This window comes from Brassica napus, chromosome A4 (genome assembly GCF_020379485.1).
Source record: "Brassica napus cultivar Da-Ae chromosome A4, Da-Ae, whole genome shotgun sequence".
Classification (NCBI taxonomy): Eukaryota; Viridiplantae; Streptophyta; class Magnoliopsida; order Brassicales; family Brassicaceae; genus Brassica; species Brassica napus.
Genome location: NC_063437.1, coordinates 7,462,378 through 7,478,554, shown reverse-complemented (window position 1 = coordinate 7,478,554; position 16,177 = coordinate 7,462,378). Strand labels below are relative to the sequence as shown.

General features: G+C 39.9%; 1 protein-coding gene across 3 annotated transcripts; it reads left to right on the top strand.

Annotated features, from left to right (window-relative positions):
• Positions 1-9,390: 9,390 nt before the first annotated feature.
• LOC106390824 lies at positions 9,391-12,519 on the top strand. 3 transcript variants are annotated; one of them, XM_013831358.3, is made up of 3 exons: positions 9,391-9,661; positions 10,060-12,264; positions 12,354-12,519. In XM_013831358.3, exon 2 carries the CDS (start codon positions 10,167-10,169, stop codon positions 12,231-12,233), a length of 2,067 nt encoding a protein of 688 aa, XP_013686812.2. In that variant the 5' UTR covers positions 9,391-9,661; positions 10,060-10,166; the 3' UTR covers positions 12,234-12,264; positions 12,354-12,519. The 3 variants fall into 3 exon arrangements, with proteins under 3 accessions (XP_013686812.2, XP_013686811.2, XP_048633296.1); XM_048777339.1 differs by lacking the exon at positions 9,391-9,661 and having other exon boundaries at positions 10,060-10,322; positions 10,411-10,525; positions 10,663-12,519; XM_013831357.3 differs by having other exon boundaries at positions 10,060-12,519.
• The last annotated feature ends 3,658 nt before the right edge of the window (positions 12,520-16,177 follow it).

Genomic DNA, 16,177 nt, shown 5'->3' with positions numbered 1-16,177 from the left:
TGTAGCCCAGGCTCTTAGCTTGTTGTAACGCTCAAACGCGAATTCAGAATAAGATCTACTTTGCTCTCTTTTTGATTTATTATATTTTCTCGTCTTTATTCCGTGTTCCGATTGCTTGGCGTGTGGCATTAGCAGATATCCGGGACCTTTGGGAAATTAGGGTTCTCCTACTTTCCTTATTTAAACGGAAATCGACATTGCGAATTTCGGTTCCCACACAAGTGTGAGCCAAACAATTATTGACGTTCAAATAAGAGAAAGTTTAGAACTCGGATCACTCAAGTAGTAGAACAGTCCACTGTCGTGGTACTGCTCTCTATGCTAATCGATCTTGATACCTAAACTCTCGTTTGGATCAAGACCCGCAACAAGCAATAGAGATCAAGTCCGATATGTTCACAAAACACCATAATATCTACTTTCGCTGATTAGGGATGTGATGCGATGCTCATTCAAAACAGATCTAGCAACCTATTACACGGTTAATGAATCAGTTAAACCTAGGATCTAACAATAACTGGCCAGTTTAATGCAAGCAATAAGAACAGTTATGAATGAAGACAATTGAATGATTAACTTATTTATGCTTAGCTCACAGATCTAACACCCTAACACCCTAGACTAAGCAAGTGGATTACTCAGCCATGGACAGAGAAAACATAGAGATAACAGATGAAGAAAACATGTTTGAATCAATAATAAAAAGCAAACAGGATTTAGAAATCTTCTCCAAAGAATGTAAACATTCTTCTTCCTTAACAAGAGTACAAGTTTTCTCTCTCCAAAATCTCTTTAAAAAGTAATGTAGAATGTCTAAAAAAATAAGAAAAGATATATTTGCAGGTCTCAAGGAGAAAAAAGGGAAAGCCCTAGGTAAAATCCCGAAATATTTGGAAACTTCCTTAAAAATCTCTGCCACTGGAATATGCACTCGGGGTGTTCTGCATGGTTGGAAACCATCAAGACTGTACTGCGTGAAAATCACCAAATTGCACTCTTTTCTGCCTCTTTTGTTCCAGCTGGTCCATCTCCCATCCAATGCAGCTCCAGACCTGTAATGACTCGAAAAGGACTAGGAAGACTCGATAAAGACTTAAAAACACTTTAGAAAACATTGTTAGAATGTATCAAATCACTGATGTTATTTAGATGGCATCTCCTTGGTGGTTGTGAATGTTTTTAGATAACACATCTGTACCCCGCCACTGGTCGCATCAATCCCATTTGTGAGCTGATCAATCTCTCTTTTGGTTTATTAACTTATTATTTATTCTTTTGACTAAAGATGTACCTTTTTGAGTGGTTTTGGTTTGACAGGAAGAGTCGAACAGGACGGTGCTATCCAAACTGGAAAGAGGTTGAGACTAAGGAAGTGGAGACCATTCAACCAGATGGCATGGAGCTTGAAAAATGGAAGTTTTGGTCTATTTAAATTCTCTTTGCTGGTCTGTGAAAGATTCTGACAAATCATTAAACCTGATTTTCTTTTTGATTTTTGCTTGAGTTTGCCTCTTCATTATTGCATTGTGGTCTCAGAAAACGATATGATATTGTACTAGAAAACTTCTCCAAGTTTTGTGTTTTGTACTTTGTTAAAGTGTTATTATTTGGGTTTTTGAAACGTGTATGAACCTTTTTGTACCGCACACCGTTTGTAGTGGAAACTTAGATTGTTGAATGATATTTTCTTATGTTTGGATGGTGTTAGTAATTGCTTGATAGTCAAGTAATCTCTGAATTTTTAACTTATTTTGTTGCAGAGATATGCTGTTTAATACCAGATTTGTGAGGCTGTTATTTTAGAATATACACATGTTCGTTACATTCTAGTAGTTATAATATTTAATAAGGTATATCTGATGAGGCTCCTATGTTAAGCTTTTAAAAACTAAGCTATGCCGGCTACTTGTGTGTGCACAAAAAAAAACCAGGTACTTGTGCTAACGGGTATTAATTATTGAAATTCAATAACTTGAAACAAAGCTTAGGAAATCAAAAGTCATGGAAAACCCATCAGTTTCTACAGTTGTGAAGTCAGTTTCCAGCTTAGTTGTTTAATGTGCGTCTTCATGCTATAGTTTTTAACCTATAAAGAGGCTTTGATTTACTTATAAAAACTTGATCAAGAAGAAAAATGTATAAGGGAAAAAAAAACCGAGAGAAGAGAGATCAATCTTTAACCTGCATAGCTGCTAGTATTGATAAGAGTCCTTGACATTGTTTGAGCAAGACTGATATTCATTATTTCTGTCATTACTGAATTAATTATAATTTCATCTAGTTACCAATGACAACAAACAATTAAAAAAAACATGCATTTAGATAAGGTCCACAAAACACCAGAGTAACAGCCAGTAACTAATGCTTGAAACAATTCAGCCTTCAGCTTCTGGACATATGCATATAAGAATGACTAACACGTAGTTTCCACTTTATATCTAATAATAATTATTATGATAATTGTTTGCATCTCTGAACTCTCATGAAAACCAACTCCACTGCAGTATGTACACATGGAGAGTATGTTGCGGCTACAGAGAAACGATAAGAGGATAAGCTTCATAAAATCGAAATTTACCTTTGTTATCAGCGAGAATATGGAAGACGCCAGACCGTGCACGACATCAACAGCTTAACTAACAATATGCTTGATATATCAACCTAACAACACAAAAATCATAATAAAAACATTCTGAAAACGGACTCTAATGATACAAAGTAAGTCAAAGCAAACACTCACCACAGCTTTCCCAATAATTGGAAAACGAAGCGTGCTGGCTTTCAAGGCTTCAGTTGCTCCTTACAAAGAATTTGAATGATCTATGTCGAGAAGGGACCATTCTTCTAGGTAACTCATCTACATCTCCAAATACAATGATTTTGCAGGTATTAAACATGGCAACTACGAACACAATTATACGAAATTACAGGATAATTGACATAGCTTGAATTTCATATTCTTACATGCGCTTATGTACTATGATGACGCTCTTATTTGAGAGAGTTTCTTTAGGTTAATTTGAGCATGCTTTGGGATTATTTCAGACACATGGAGAGGGTATAGACCAATCACTAGAGTTGATGGTACCTTCTTGAAAGTTGTTGTAAAAGGGGTGTTTCTAACTGAAATTGGGCATGAAGCAAACAATCAGATTTATCCTATTGCTTGGGTAGTGGTGCAATCTGAGACTACAGATAATTAGATATGGTTCATCCAACAAATCAAGAGAGGTTTAGTTATTCTAGATGGCAATGGTTTGTTTTGCTTTCGGATATCTAAGGGACTTAAACTGCTGTGGAGGCAGAGTTACTGAATGCTGAGCATAGAAAGTGTGTTAAACACATCATGAAAACTTGAAGAAGATTCATGCCAAGAATATTTTACTAAAACAGATGATTTGGGACATTGTTAGGAGCTGCACATAGATAGATCTACAACCTAGCTAAGTTGAAGGCATACAACTTGGCTTGGTACAATGATGTCATGAAACAGAAGCCGCATACTTGTTCTCGACCATTTTATAGAATTGGAGGCTGCTGTGAAATGTTGACAGCAATGCAACATAGTCCTTTAACTTCACTATCACGGAAGCAAGAGCCAAGGCAACAGTGAAAATGTTGGAGATGATAAGAAGACATGCAATGGATCGCATAGCAGAAAGACACATAACATCAAATAGACATGAAGGATTGTGTATGAAGTATGTAGTAAAAATATTTGTAGTGAAGAAGCAGATCCCTGATGATTGTAGAATTTCTCTAGGTACCCGTGGAAAATTGTGAAGTTGATGACGTAGAACAAAAGTATAGATGAGTCTGGATGATAAAGATAAACCTTGTGGTGTATTAGAAATGATATTGAAACTTAAAGAATTTACTTTTTTCATATGAAAATGTTTCTTTTCATAGTGTGAGTCTCTGTTGCTTTCAAACCTCTTTTATAAGACTACTCTGTGTTTTGCTTGATGACAAGCAAAAGGATAAGTCTGGGGGAATTGATATACCATGGATTTTACCACTTTTAGACCATGGTATATGTGTTTTTAAGGTCTATTAATTATGTTTAGAGTATGTTTTAGAGTGTTTTCAGGTTTAAGTAAGTTTTAGAGAACTTTGGTGATTTTGGAGCCTTTTGAAGTGCAGAACTACACAGACGCGTCAGATATTTAGCTATGGATGGAGATCTTTCCACAGTGAGATTGGGCTCATCTTTTTACAAACAATAGAGCTTTGAGTTAGCTTTCCAATGCCACCGGTTTAAGGTCAATCAACATCCTACAGCAGATGTTATGCCTGATTTACTGAAGAGTGGTATGTCTGCCTCGCCGGAGAAAGTTGTCGAGGAGATGAAGGAATGTCGATCGACAACAGACACTTGGTGTCAATCGACGGTAACCCCAGAAGACGGGTTGGGCCTATTTCATGATCGATTTAAGCCCAGAAGTTATCGCAAATTACCAGAATGCGTCTGGACGATCTAAAATCCTATTTAAGTGTTTTTTATGCCATTATTGACGGCTACGCTTTATTCTATTCTTTGTTCTTACTTTTATGTAAGAGAAAAGAGAGGAACTCCTTCAGAGTCCTCTTGGAACTAACTCCTTTGGTTTTCATATTGCTTTCTATTTTATATATATTCATCAATGGTTTTTTGTGACAACTATCATGTTTAAATAGATCTCTATTAGATTTAGGGTTTAAAGTAAGATTATGAGGGATTAGCCCAAACTATAGATACGCTAAGGTGATAAGATTTCCTTCAAATAATTGTTTGTAACGCTTGTGTTCTAGAGTAGCTAACTAGAACACTGAAATTAGGATAATTAGACGTACGCGACGACATGGTCTTTTACCTAAATTAATTCTCTTGAGCTAGGATTGCTAGAAATAAATGACAACTAATTTAGTTAATACTAGTGAACCTATTGAACGGCTTGATAAAACTTGTCTAGTTAAATATCGATCGACGCTAATCTCATAGCATTGATTGACACTCGAACCATATCAACAAGTGACAGCTGAGATATTGGACTTAGTCAATAGGATTTATTCGCACGCGGAAGCTGAATACTTTCTCATTAGAATTTGAGTTCTAGGATTGATAACATTAGCATCTATATCATTATAATCATGATACCTGAAACCTTAAGTCTAGCAACCCTCATTCCATCAAAGAACTCATTAATCAACTAAACAATTACCTTGTTCATCATGTTTACTTTATTTACTGCTTTCATACTTGTTTACCTAGCTTAATCGCGACTGTATTGAGTTTATTGTGTGCCCATGCTCCATGTGGATTCGATCCTTAAGTACTACAACTGAACTTCTTATTTGAGAGAGTAAAGTCACTCCTTAGGGTATTTCAAGTGATATGACATAGCAAAAAGACACATAACATCAAATAAGCATGAAGGATTGTGTATGAAGTATGTAGTAAAATTACTTGCAGAGGAGATGAAGATCACTGATGATTGTAGAATTTCTCTAGTTTTGAAGTAAGCTATGATAGAAATTCATATAGTGTCAACATTATAAGGCATACATGTTCATGTGGAAAATTGCGTATCAGTGGAGGTCTTTGTGAAAATGCCTATGGAGCAATGATCAATGATGGTTTGAATGTTGATCATTATGTCTCGAGATTCTTAAGAACACTTATATAGCAGGTAAATTTACAACACAAACATTGAGCTAGTTAGAGGACCAGGAGTGTCTCGGTATGCATTCAAGTTTACCACTGATAGCTGCTCCTCCATAACCTGAATTATCTGGGAGAAAGAAAAAGAAAAATCTAAAGAAGTTCCCTAAAATGTAAGGCAAACATGAATCAACTTTTTTTTTGTCAACGGTTTCATTTCATAAACTCAAAACAGTGTTCTCAAAGTTTGGGGACAGCACCCATAGCATAAACAACAACAACTAAAACGAAGATATTGCAAAGATTAAAAGAGCATGATAGCGGAATGTCGAGAGGGACAAGGTTCCTGACAAAGTAACCTGTAATCTCAATCAAATCCAACCCTGTGCGCAGGGCAGAGAAGGGGACGATAAAGTCCGAAAGAATCTGAAGGCTTGAAGGTCCAAATGATAATGTTGAGTGAGGAGCTTCCTGAAGCATTCCATCATTGGCTTGTAATGCAGAACTCACAATCCACGTTCCATTAGCCGAACAATGCGAGAAGTTCCCAACCAACTCAGAGGCTACCAAACTCCTCTTCCAAAAGATTGGTTGTTGTGAGGTGAAACACCATCGCCAAATAGACAAGCCTGATCCAACAAAATCCATAGCCACAAAGACAGAAGTCCAGATAACAGCCTCACAATGAGGTAATAACCTGGTTCTATAAAGAGTAGCATCCTCATACTGAGGGAAAGGGAGCTTAAACCTGAAGCTCAAAGGGTTTGTAACATCCTCACTACGAGGTAAAGATCCATTCAAAAGCAGCATAATCTCTTGATTACCAGGAATCAAGGATCTCTTACGAAGCAGCCAATTACAATATATTCGGAGACAATTATCGAACAAGAATGACTCACTCCAACAAGATATGAACACCATACCTTGCTACAGCCGGAAGCAAGGGGAGATGGGTCCAACAACATGTAACCAAAGTTTCAAATGAAGGATATGCATTGACTTAGAACTGCAAATAGCAATAGAGAACTGCACTCCAAAAGATTGCGCTGAGGTAATAACAACTGCATACAGAATACTCACCCCCACCAATATTTCAACTTTCGAAGTCCAGTCCTCAAGGACTTGAAATGATGAGCCATGAAAGAAGGTAAGCTTGCAATCAGTTGTCAGTAACCCCAAAAACCTTGCAACTAATATCTCAACTTGATGATAATAAGGCAAATCTCGTAAGGGTGACTTTAACGAATCATGTTCCACACAAGCGACCAAGTTTCTCAGCTTTGACACCGGAATTAGTTGGAAGAAGGAGGAGACCTGGCTAGTGGTGAGAGAGCTGGAAAGAGCGACTTCAGCCAGTAAAGGATTCATCCACAAAGACTGAACAGATAGTATACATGCATCTGAGCAGAGAAGCTTGAGCGAGAAACCGGTAGAAGCACAGAGAAACCATGGCATCGGAGCTTCCTGATATCTCTGATGGTGAGGAGTGGTAAAGGACGACGAGATATGGTGGAGAAACGCACAATCTAGGAGAACTGGTGGAGGGTCGGGAGGGACTGGAGGGACAGGAGGATTCACTGGAAGCATCACGTCGAGATCCGGATCTGGTGGCTCAGTCGGCAGGGGAGGAAAACCAGATGAAACAGTTTCAGGAGACTCCATTGACAGGGAAGGGGAAAAGCTTCGGGAAGGAACGCGAGGCGTCGGCATCAGCGGAGGAGAGGCTCGTGGTTAAGAGAGCAAGCATAAGCCTCAGATATGAGGTAGGAACTGTAATCGACAGTATAAACCCAGCGACGAGGAAGCGCAGAAAAATTTCAGTAAAAGTCTCCCGTGAAGAACTTTAGATCCAAGATCTAGCACAGATGAAACACCCCACACAAACACTGACATCGTGAATCAGTAGCCCTCAACATCAGGATTCCAAAAGCAGAAGAAAATTATGGTCGGAAAGTTTGAAGCGGTGGCCCCCGGCATAGAGTCGCGGTGCGGAGACGGCTGAGCTGCGGAGGAAACTAAAGCCAGGGAAGAGTCACCGGAGTCTTGGGAAGAGCGACAGGGAGCATCGTAGAGGAACAATGGCAAACATGAATCAACTAAGAAGAAAAAGAAGAGGGTTAAAAAACTTGGAAGGGCGTGGTGCACAGTGCTTTGCTCAAAGTGTGCTGAGACGGAACATAATGCAAAAAGGTGTGAGCGTCATCAAAAGAAGAACATGAAGAAGACAATTGAAGAGGTTTATCAATCATTTTCTTGTATTTACTGACATGGTTGTAGTGTATTCTCGTCCTAATGTTTGTAGAAGGTCAGCCACGACCTATTGAGTATAAATAAGTATGGAGAAGCATTGTATGTGCTTAACCCAATAGAAATAAAGTTTTCGAAATAAAGGGGTTTTTAGTTTCTTGTAAGGAAGTCAAACACTATAGAATAAAAATGTTTAACTAGAAAGTTTTTGAGTTATGCATATAGACTTTTGAATGTAAGATGCTAAATAAATAAGTAAATGTGTGTGTTTAGCTTATTGAAAGATTGTTATAAGTAAAACTTGCAAGTTTACTAACAAAATAAGAAGATCACAACAAACTGAATAAAATGAAGAATTTGGAAGACTCTTCTTTGCAAGACAATGAGCGACTTTGTTGAAACATCAATTTGTTCTACCTCACATATAGAACTTCTTAAGAAATATATGTATCAAAAAATATTTTCAAAGAGTTTGCATTGATAGACTATGTGTTCACAATTTATTTATTTTTTTCATTAAAACTTGGCAATACTACCCCCCCCCCCTCCCCCCCCCACTCTTCAAAAATAATATATTGGAACTTTTGAATTTCGTATCATTGATTGTCATCATAAGAAGTTTTCCTTCTGCTTATAAAACATATGATGATTCTCCTAAATTTTCAGAGCTCCACTATTTTGCTGCACCATTTTTTCTCCATAATCTATCTTTTTGTAACCATTTTGGATCGAGCATCAAAAACCGTGTCAACATCACATTTATAGTATATGTTGATAGTCTTGCACATGATGATGATTTATTTGTTTCCATAGTCATCAATAAGTATTTTCTAAATAATTAGTTTATTACATCTTAAGTTACATTTATCTATTTTAGAAAGTGAAGTGATTTATTAGAAAATGATCCGCAATACCGTCTGAATTATGTCGAAATAAGTGAAAATGTTTTGTCAATATTGTCAAATTTGTAAACAATTTTTCGAACTTCCAAGAATCTATTATTACACAGAATTACTGTCATAGACCAAGAAAACAAACATGCACAATAGCCATATATGGTGAGGAGATGTTACAATTTTATTATGGTACTCCATAAATTATCTTCAACACTGAGAAGAATTGAGAAAAGGACGAGATTAACATATATTATATACATATGTATATATATATATATGCGTACACATATATACATAAATGTGTGTGTGTGTCATGATGATCCATCCACAGTTAACAATTAGTAGATGTATGAGTCTGCAAGGAGCACAAACTTGTGTGTGCATTGGCGGGAAGCTAAGTTTTCATGTTTCAGTTTTACCTCCAATACCGCTTATAAATTCATTTTGATAAGGGGTTTATGTATTATTATCACATTAATTAATTTATATACAAAAAGGTTATGGACATATGATATTAAAAATTATAAAATACATAAATGCGCACTGTGCACGATAGCATAAAGCAGTATTAGCAAATTAGCATCGTTTACTTTCACTTGTGAAAATTACTTAAACCAATCCGAAGAAATAAAAATTCCATATTTTTATATTTATCGTTAATTTTCCCCTAAAATTTTCGATTTCGGATCGACGGCGAATCTGGAGCTTATTCGGCCGGCAAATCCATAAGGGATGTGTGATTCAAAAGAGTGCTGAAGAAACTTCACTTCATCGGAAACCCTAATTTTTAGTGGAGTGGATCTACAAATCTGTTGGGGATAAAGCTAGGCTTGATCTGCTCTGGAGGAAAGTCATAGATTTACAGCATTGTTTCCAAGTAAGATCTCTACCTATTTCTTGACGAATTAATCGATCGTGGTTGATTAGCTTTTTTTTTTTAATTTTGAAATTAGCGAAGCTTTAAATGTATCAGATTTTGTTGTGATTCTTTTGCTGGAGTTATTAAGCTTACATTTGACTCTGTTCCTGTTTCAACTGATTGTTTTGTCGGAAAAGGAGACAACTTTAAGCTAGATTTGACTTCAGGATGCGTAAATACTCTAAGAGGTTTTTTTTTTTTTTTTTTTTGTATTTCTGACATATGTTAAGCAGCAAATGATCCTAAAATGGAGCTAGTACAAGTGAATTTTCTCTCTCTTTTTAAGGGTCTCAATAAGATTATCCTGTTTTGTGTTAGAATGTTGTCTTTTGACTGAAAGTAATCATTGATTGCAGATGATGATGCTTGAAAATGGGCAACTTTGTGCGTGTTAGCTCCCGAGAACGGTCTTAGTTTCCTTTTGCAGAACGTTTCGAGAAAATTGACCAGAATTATTCTATACATGGAAGCATACAGAGAAGAGGCTCTTAAAGCCAAGCAATTCGCTGAGAGGAGATTTGCAGAAAAGGATTTTACGGGCGCAAGGAGCTATGCGTTGAGGGCGAGGTCGCTGTTTCCAGACTTGGAAGGTTTGTCTCAAATGCTCACCACCTACGATGTTTATATAGCTTCTCAGAGTAGACGCAGCGGGGAGATTGATTACTATGCTGTTCTTGGACTCAAGCCGTCAGCTGGAAAAAGAGAAGTCAAGGCACAGTACAAGAAGATGGCTGTATTGCTTCATCCCGACAAGAACAAATGCCTCGGAGCTAGTGGGGCTTTCCAGATCATATCCGAAGCTTGGGCCTTTCTCTCAAATGAGTTCAAGAAAAGCACTTTTTATTACAAAAGAAAGAAACTTATTGACTCCATGGAGGATCAGAACAACAACAACAACAACAACAACACAGAGTATGTCCCTGGGACCGCAGGATTTGATTGTTGTCCACCAGTTTCAGAAAGACTCGATACATTCTGGACTGTTTGTACCTCTTGCAAAGTTCAGTACGAGTATCTGCGCAAGTATGTCAATAAGCGGCTTTCGTGTAAGAACTGCCGAGGAGCATTCATTGCTGTGGAGACTGGGCCTGGTCCTGTTAGTGCGTCAGTTCAATATGCGCCTCCATCTCATACAACAAGTAATGGCTACGGATCTCATGGCTATGATTTTGTCTCGGGCATGCCTACCAATTCCACTTATTTCTTAGGTCAGTATCCTGCACATGGATATGAATATGACTGGAACTCGTACGTGGGAACATCTCCTGGGAGTCTAGAGTCAAACCGGATGTCTTCTGTATCAAGCGGATATCCTTCTAAGCTGGCCAATGGAGTAGTCTGTAGGGGAAGAAAGAATGTTAAAGAAGGGTCTATCAGGACTTCAAGCGCAGCCACTGATCTGAGCCCACCCAATTGGTCTGCTGATCCTTCACTGACTAAGGCCCCCAGACCTGAGAAGAAGAGGAACGTGAGTTTGGGGTCGTCTGGTAACGGATTTGTTGAAAACACAGAATCAAAAACAACCAAGTTGGATGGAAACAAGGAACCTGAGTCTAAACATCTTGGCCAAAGTCATGGTAAATCTAGACGGTGGTCCGCGCCTGCAACAGGATTGGATACGCGGAAGCTATTGATTAGCAAAGCTAAAACACATATACAGCAAAGACTAGAGATGATGAGATTGGCTTCAGTGGCAGCAGAGGCAATGGCTACAGAGGACGCAGCTCCACTTGATGAAGTAAAGGCCTCCTCCAAGGTAGGAGATGGTGTATTCGGAATAGGAAGGCATGTTTCTTCCGGTCATCAATCTGTTCGGAAAATAAACGGACCAATAACAGTTCCAGACTCCGACTTCCATGACTTTGATAGTAACAGATCGGAAGGGTGCTTCGAGGCGAGGCAGATATGGGCAATTTATGATGAAGATGATGGTATGCCACGGTTATATTGCGTGGTCCGGGAAGTGCTCTCGGTTCAACCATTTAAGATTGACATAGCCTACTTGAGCTCCAAAACTGACATCGAGTTTGGGACAATGAAATGGGTGCAGTACGGGTTTACCAAGTCGTGCGGACATTTCAGGATACGGAACACTGACATAGTTGAGCACGTTAACATATTCTCCCATCTGTTGAAAGACAAGAAGACGGGAAGAGGTGGTTGTGTTAGGATATTCCCCAAGACCGGAGAGATTTGGGCTGTGTACAAGAACTGGTCACCAGACTGGAACAACTCAACACCTGATGAAGTGAGGCACCAGTATGAAATGGTCGAGATCCTCGATGAGTATTCTGAACAGTTTGGGGTTTGCATCGCCTCGCTTGTCAAAGTAGAGGGTTACAAGACCGTGTATTGCAGGAGGGAGGAGAGTACAAAATGGATACCGAGGAAAGAGATGCTCCGGTTTTCGCATCAAGTGCCATCTTGGTTTCTTAAAGAAGAAACCAGCAGCGTGCCTGGAAACTGTTGGGACTTGGACCCGGCGGCTATACCTGAGGAGTTGCTTGGCACGGGGGCAGGAACTGATTGAGATGTAGCTTCACTGTTAGTGCAAGAGACGAGTAAGATCTTTTATATATCTCCATCAAAAGGTTTTTGACTCTGTAGAAAACCCAACTCTATCTACAAGATTTCTGGTTTATTATGTCAGGGACTATATGCGCGCAAGCTTCTGTTTGTTCATTGGAGTTGTTGTATTAGCAATGTTGAAGAATCAAAACATAGTTGGACTTGTTATTTGTTTTAGGATTCTGTATTTCATGTTTCTTTGTTAACTTTTACTATAAAAATGTAGCAAATATCATTTTGCTTTTTTACTTGTCCCTCTCGCTTCAGATGGCTAATGCTACCTGAGATACTTTAGTTTCATCGGTTCGAACTTCAAATTCGACATTTTTGTTTGTTTCAAATTAAGCGAAAAAATATACATGTTTCTGTAAAATAATCTGAATGGAGAATATATAAGCAAAAAAAAGTTAAAAAATTTATTAAGAAATAAACGAATACACATATGAATCTCTTTCATTAACTTAAATTTATTAGTAAAAATCATGAAAATTTTACACTTACACATACTTTTTCCTTCTTCCATATCACATAGACATACTCTCTACTTGTAGAGTACTTTATTGGGCTAAAATGTCTTAACTACCCCACAAATTGAAAACCCAACTCTAGTTTAGTACCTCTAGTTTAGTTAACACTTTTACACCTCTAGTTTAGTTAACTTATATTAACGGCATTTTTTTTAATTTTTTACCTCACATAATTTTCTAATTTTATCCTCTCTGTCCAAACCCTAGATGTCGTTCATTCATCTCCCAAATCAGTTTCACGGCGTAATCCCCTGAATCTCCGATTACTCATCCCACTTTCATATCCTCAAGCTCTCCATTCCAGGTTCCTCCTAACCCTAATTGTTTGTGTTCTCCGCGGCTCAGCTACAGAACCACGCTGTCTTTGTCGCCGCCTCGACATTGACCCATTCTCCGACGAACAATGACTGGTACGTATCTCCTACTCTGATCTCTCGGATTTTTTTGAACTAACTTTAATTCTAACTAGTTTCCTTTAACTGGAGGTGGAGAAACTGGTGTGTGTTCCCGGCCAGATCGCCGGCTTCCGGAACGGCTCTTCGCAACAAACCGTTTCCCAATGAAACGTTTAAACGTATATTCCAAACCCGACATACTCTGTTTCCTCAGTCATGTCCTTCACGGCTCAGACGAGTTTGAGATCATAAGGAACTCTTGCTTTGGTCGCCTATTCGACATCCCTGCTCGCCAGTCCCCTGTCTCGCACAAACTTCTCCACAGCCTTTTGAGCAGACAGATTTTGCCCCTTCAGGAGTATACGCTCTGGCCAGTTGTTGGTGGATCTCCCTTCCGGTTCTCCCTTGCTGAATTCCACACTGTCACAGGTCTCCCTTGTGGTCCTTTCCCCGCAGACTATGAAACACCTTCATTCAACATCAGAAACCCTGCTAAGGACCCTCTATGGCGCAAACTACTTGGGCCTGACTCGCACATTACTATAGCTGACATTGGGCACATGCTTGAGACTGACCAAACCATTCCCAAAGACAAGAGGCTTCGACTCGCACTCATCATGATTGTCGACGGTGTGCTTATCGCTCACAAACAAGTTGCCAAGCCTACTCTACGCTATGTGCGTATGGTCGACAACCTTGAAGACTTTTTAAACTTCCCCTGGGGCCGTGAGTCTTTTCTCAAAACCATTACCTGCATGAAACCACCCACTGATGCTGAAAACCCCGTAGCAGCGCTAGCTCAAGTTCTTCAACAGACAACCTACAGACTCACGGGATTCCCTCTAGCGCTCCAGCTTGTGGCATTTAAAGCAATTCCACTCCTTGCGGCCAAAATACCAGCACCACACTACACCCTCAAATTGCTAGACCTTGAAGAAGGTCACCTACCACCACATGGCTCTATACACCTTGAAGATTTCCTCACAGTCGAAGTAAACCCACAGGTTAGTTGTAGAATCTATGCTTCTATTTCTAGTAATTGTTCTCCACTGCAGACTATAACCGTGTGCCCAATGCAGCTGTCTGTAACATCACTCATACCACTGTCTCCAAATGCACCATCGTGGGGAGGCGAGACTTACGACGAGCGAGTCTGTTATATGGAGAACCTGATCGCATCTGGCAATAAATTCAAGCCCACCGACTGGCCTGGCGGCGATACATCCAACCCTGAGTTTGTTTTCAGTCCTGCGGTCCAAACGGTTCACAGGAAGCAAACAGTCCCCAAGAAACATGCTCTCAAAGTCAACAAAGCTCCAACAAAAGGAGCATCATCATCTCGCAAACAAAGGAGAATCTCAAACTACTTCAAATCTGATGTTGCCGCGGGGGCGCCCACGAACGAGTGGCTAGCAGCCAAAATCAGAGAACACGACGGTTTGTTAGCTCAGCTGCAGTCAGATAATCGGCGTCTCAAGTTGAAACTGAAGAAACGCCACAGGAAGCCGGGCTGTAAATTGACTTCGATGACACCAACGCTGCGTAAAGGAAAATCAAAGTTTACTAAGGTACACTACAACTACCGTCCACTTTTATGTACCCCCAGTGGCCACTAAACATAATATGCTTTCCTATAGGACCAGGACATGAGCCCGCAAAAAACCAACAATGGACAGCGACCAGCTTCTAGCCCTACCCAACAAGACAACAACACTGCAAATGATGAAAATCAACAGGTAGAACATATATTTCGAATGGCCAGTCACATACATTGCCCACCGTTAACTCCTACAACGTAATCTCAACATTTCTGTTAGGTAACCACAAGCTCCCAACCATTTGGGCACGACCAGCTCTCCGCCGGATACGTGGAAAACTCTACTCAGTCACAAGATCCTCAATCACCGGCCCTCACCAACTCAAGAGAAGCAACCATTGCTCAAATGCTACAGGTAATACTAAGCCACGCAAATATGCACGTTCTAGCGCTTCCTAACACACCAGACCGTTAACCCGTTTCAGGAAATCATATGCTCCCGCCAGCCAAAGCAAGGCGCTTCCTCGCAACAAGCAACCAAGGTAATCTAGTGTGGAAAAAAATACCCAAAGACATGTCGATTCCTCTAACCACCTTAAAATACCATAAGCCTTACCTTTTCTTTTGTAGGTACTACCATCTCCCTGTCGACCACAAGAACCCATCCACTCCTACTCTCGATCGCCAACTCCAACACCCATTTCTCCAGTTGAGAGCCAGTACAACGCCCAACGTTTTTCTGCAGGAATTAATGAGACAACAACCGATGATGCAGACTTCATCATCAGCAGCGTCATTGGCTCTATCGAACCAGCAGAAACAACCTCAAGTCCTCAACGCCCCCACCAAGCCTCTAAACCAAACCAGAATCCTCTTCACCAAATAACTGCAAACAGCTCCCCAGAAAAACAGTCTACTCATACAAAAAACAAACTCCAAATAACCCACAAAACACCTACAAAGCCCTCACAGACCCACGAGATACAAGTTTCGTCCGCACCTCCGCGACTATATCCCTCCACCCAAAACGCCCTACTCATCTCCTCTAAACCTACCAGAATCAACGAAGTTCGCAAACCAGCCTCAATGAAAACCCCCTCCCAGCTAGGCTTTACTGCACATGCATCGACTGTGAATGCGTTCGCCTCACAAGCAACTTCCAACCATACTACCACAAGCAGCCCATCAGTCCAAGTAAGGAACAAACCAATGAAAATTCTTCCGCCTACAAAATGTCTTTTCCTACTAACCAGTTCGGTCCTTGCAGGCAAACTCTGGAACGTTGCTTGAAGCTACGTCTGAACTTATATGCGTCAGCGACTCCTCACCCTCAAAACCAAAACGAGATCACTCCCCCTCTGTGCAAGAGCAAGAGCTGGCACGCCTGCTGCAGAACTCACCCACAGTCCCCGCCACAATGCTTTTCCCTCCCATTCAACCACAACTA

Coding starts and splice junctions, on each gene's coding strand:
- LOC106390824 (XM_013831358.3), top strand. CDS start 10,167: ATGGAAGCATACAGAGAAGAGGCTCTTAAAGCCAAGCAATTCGCTGAG.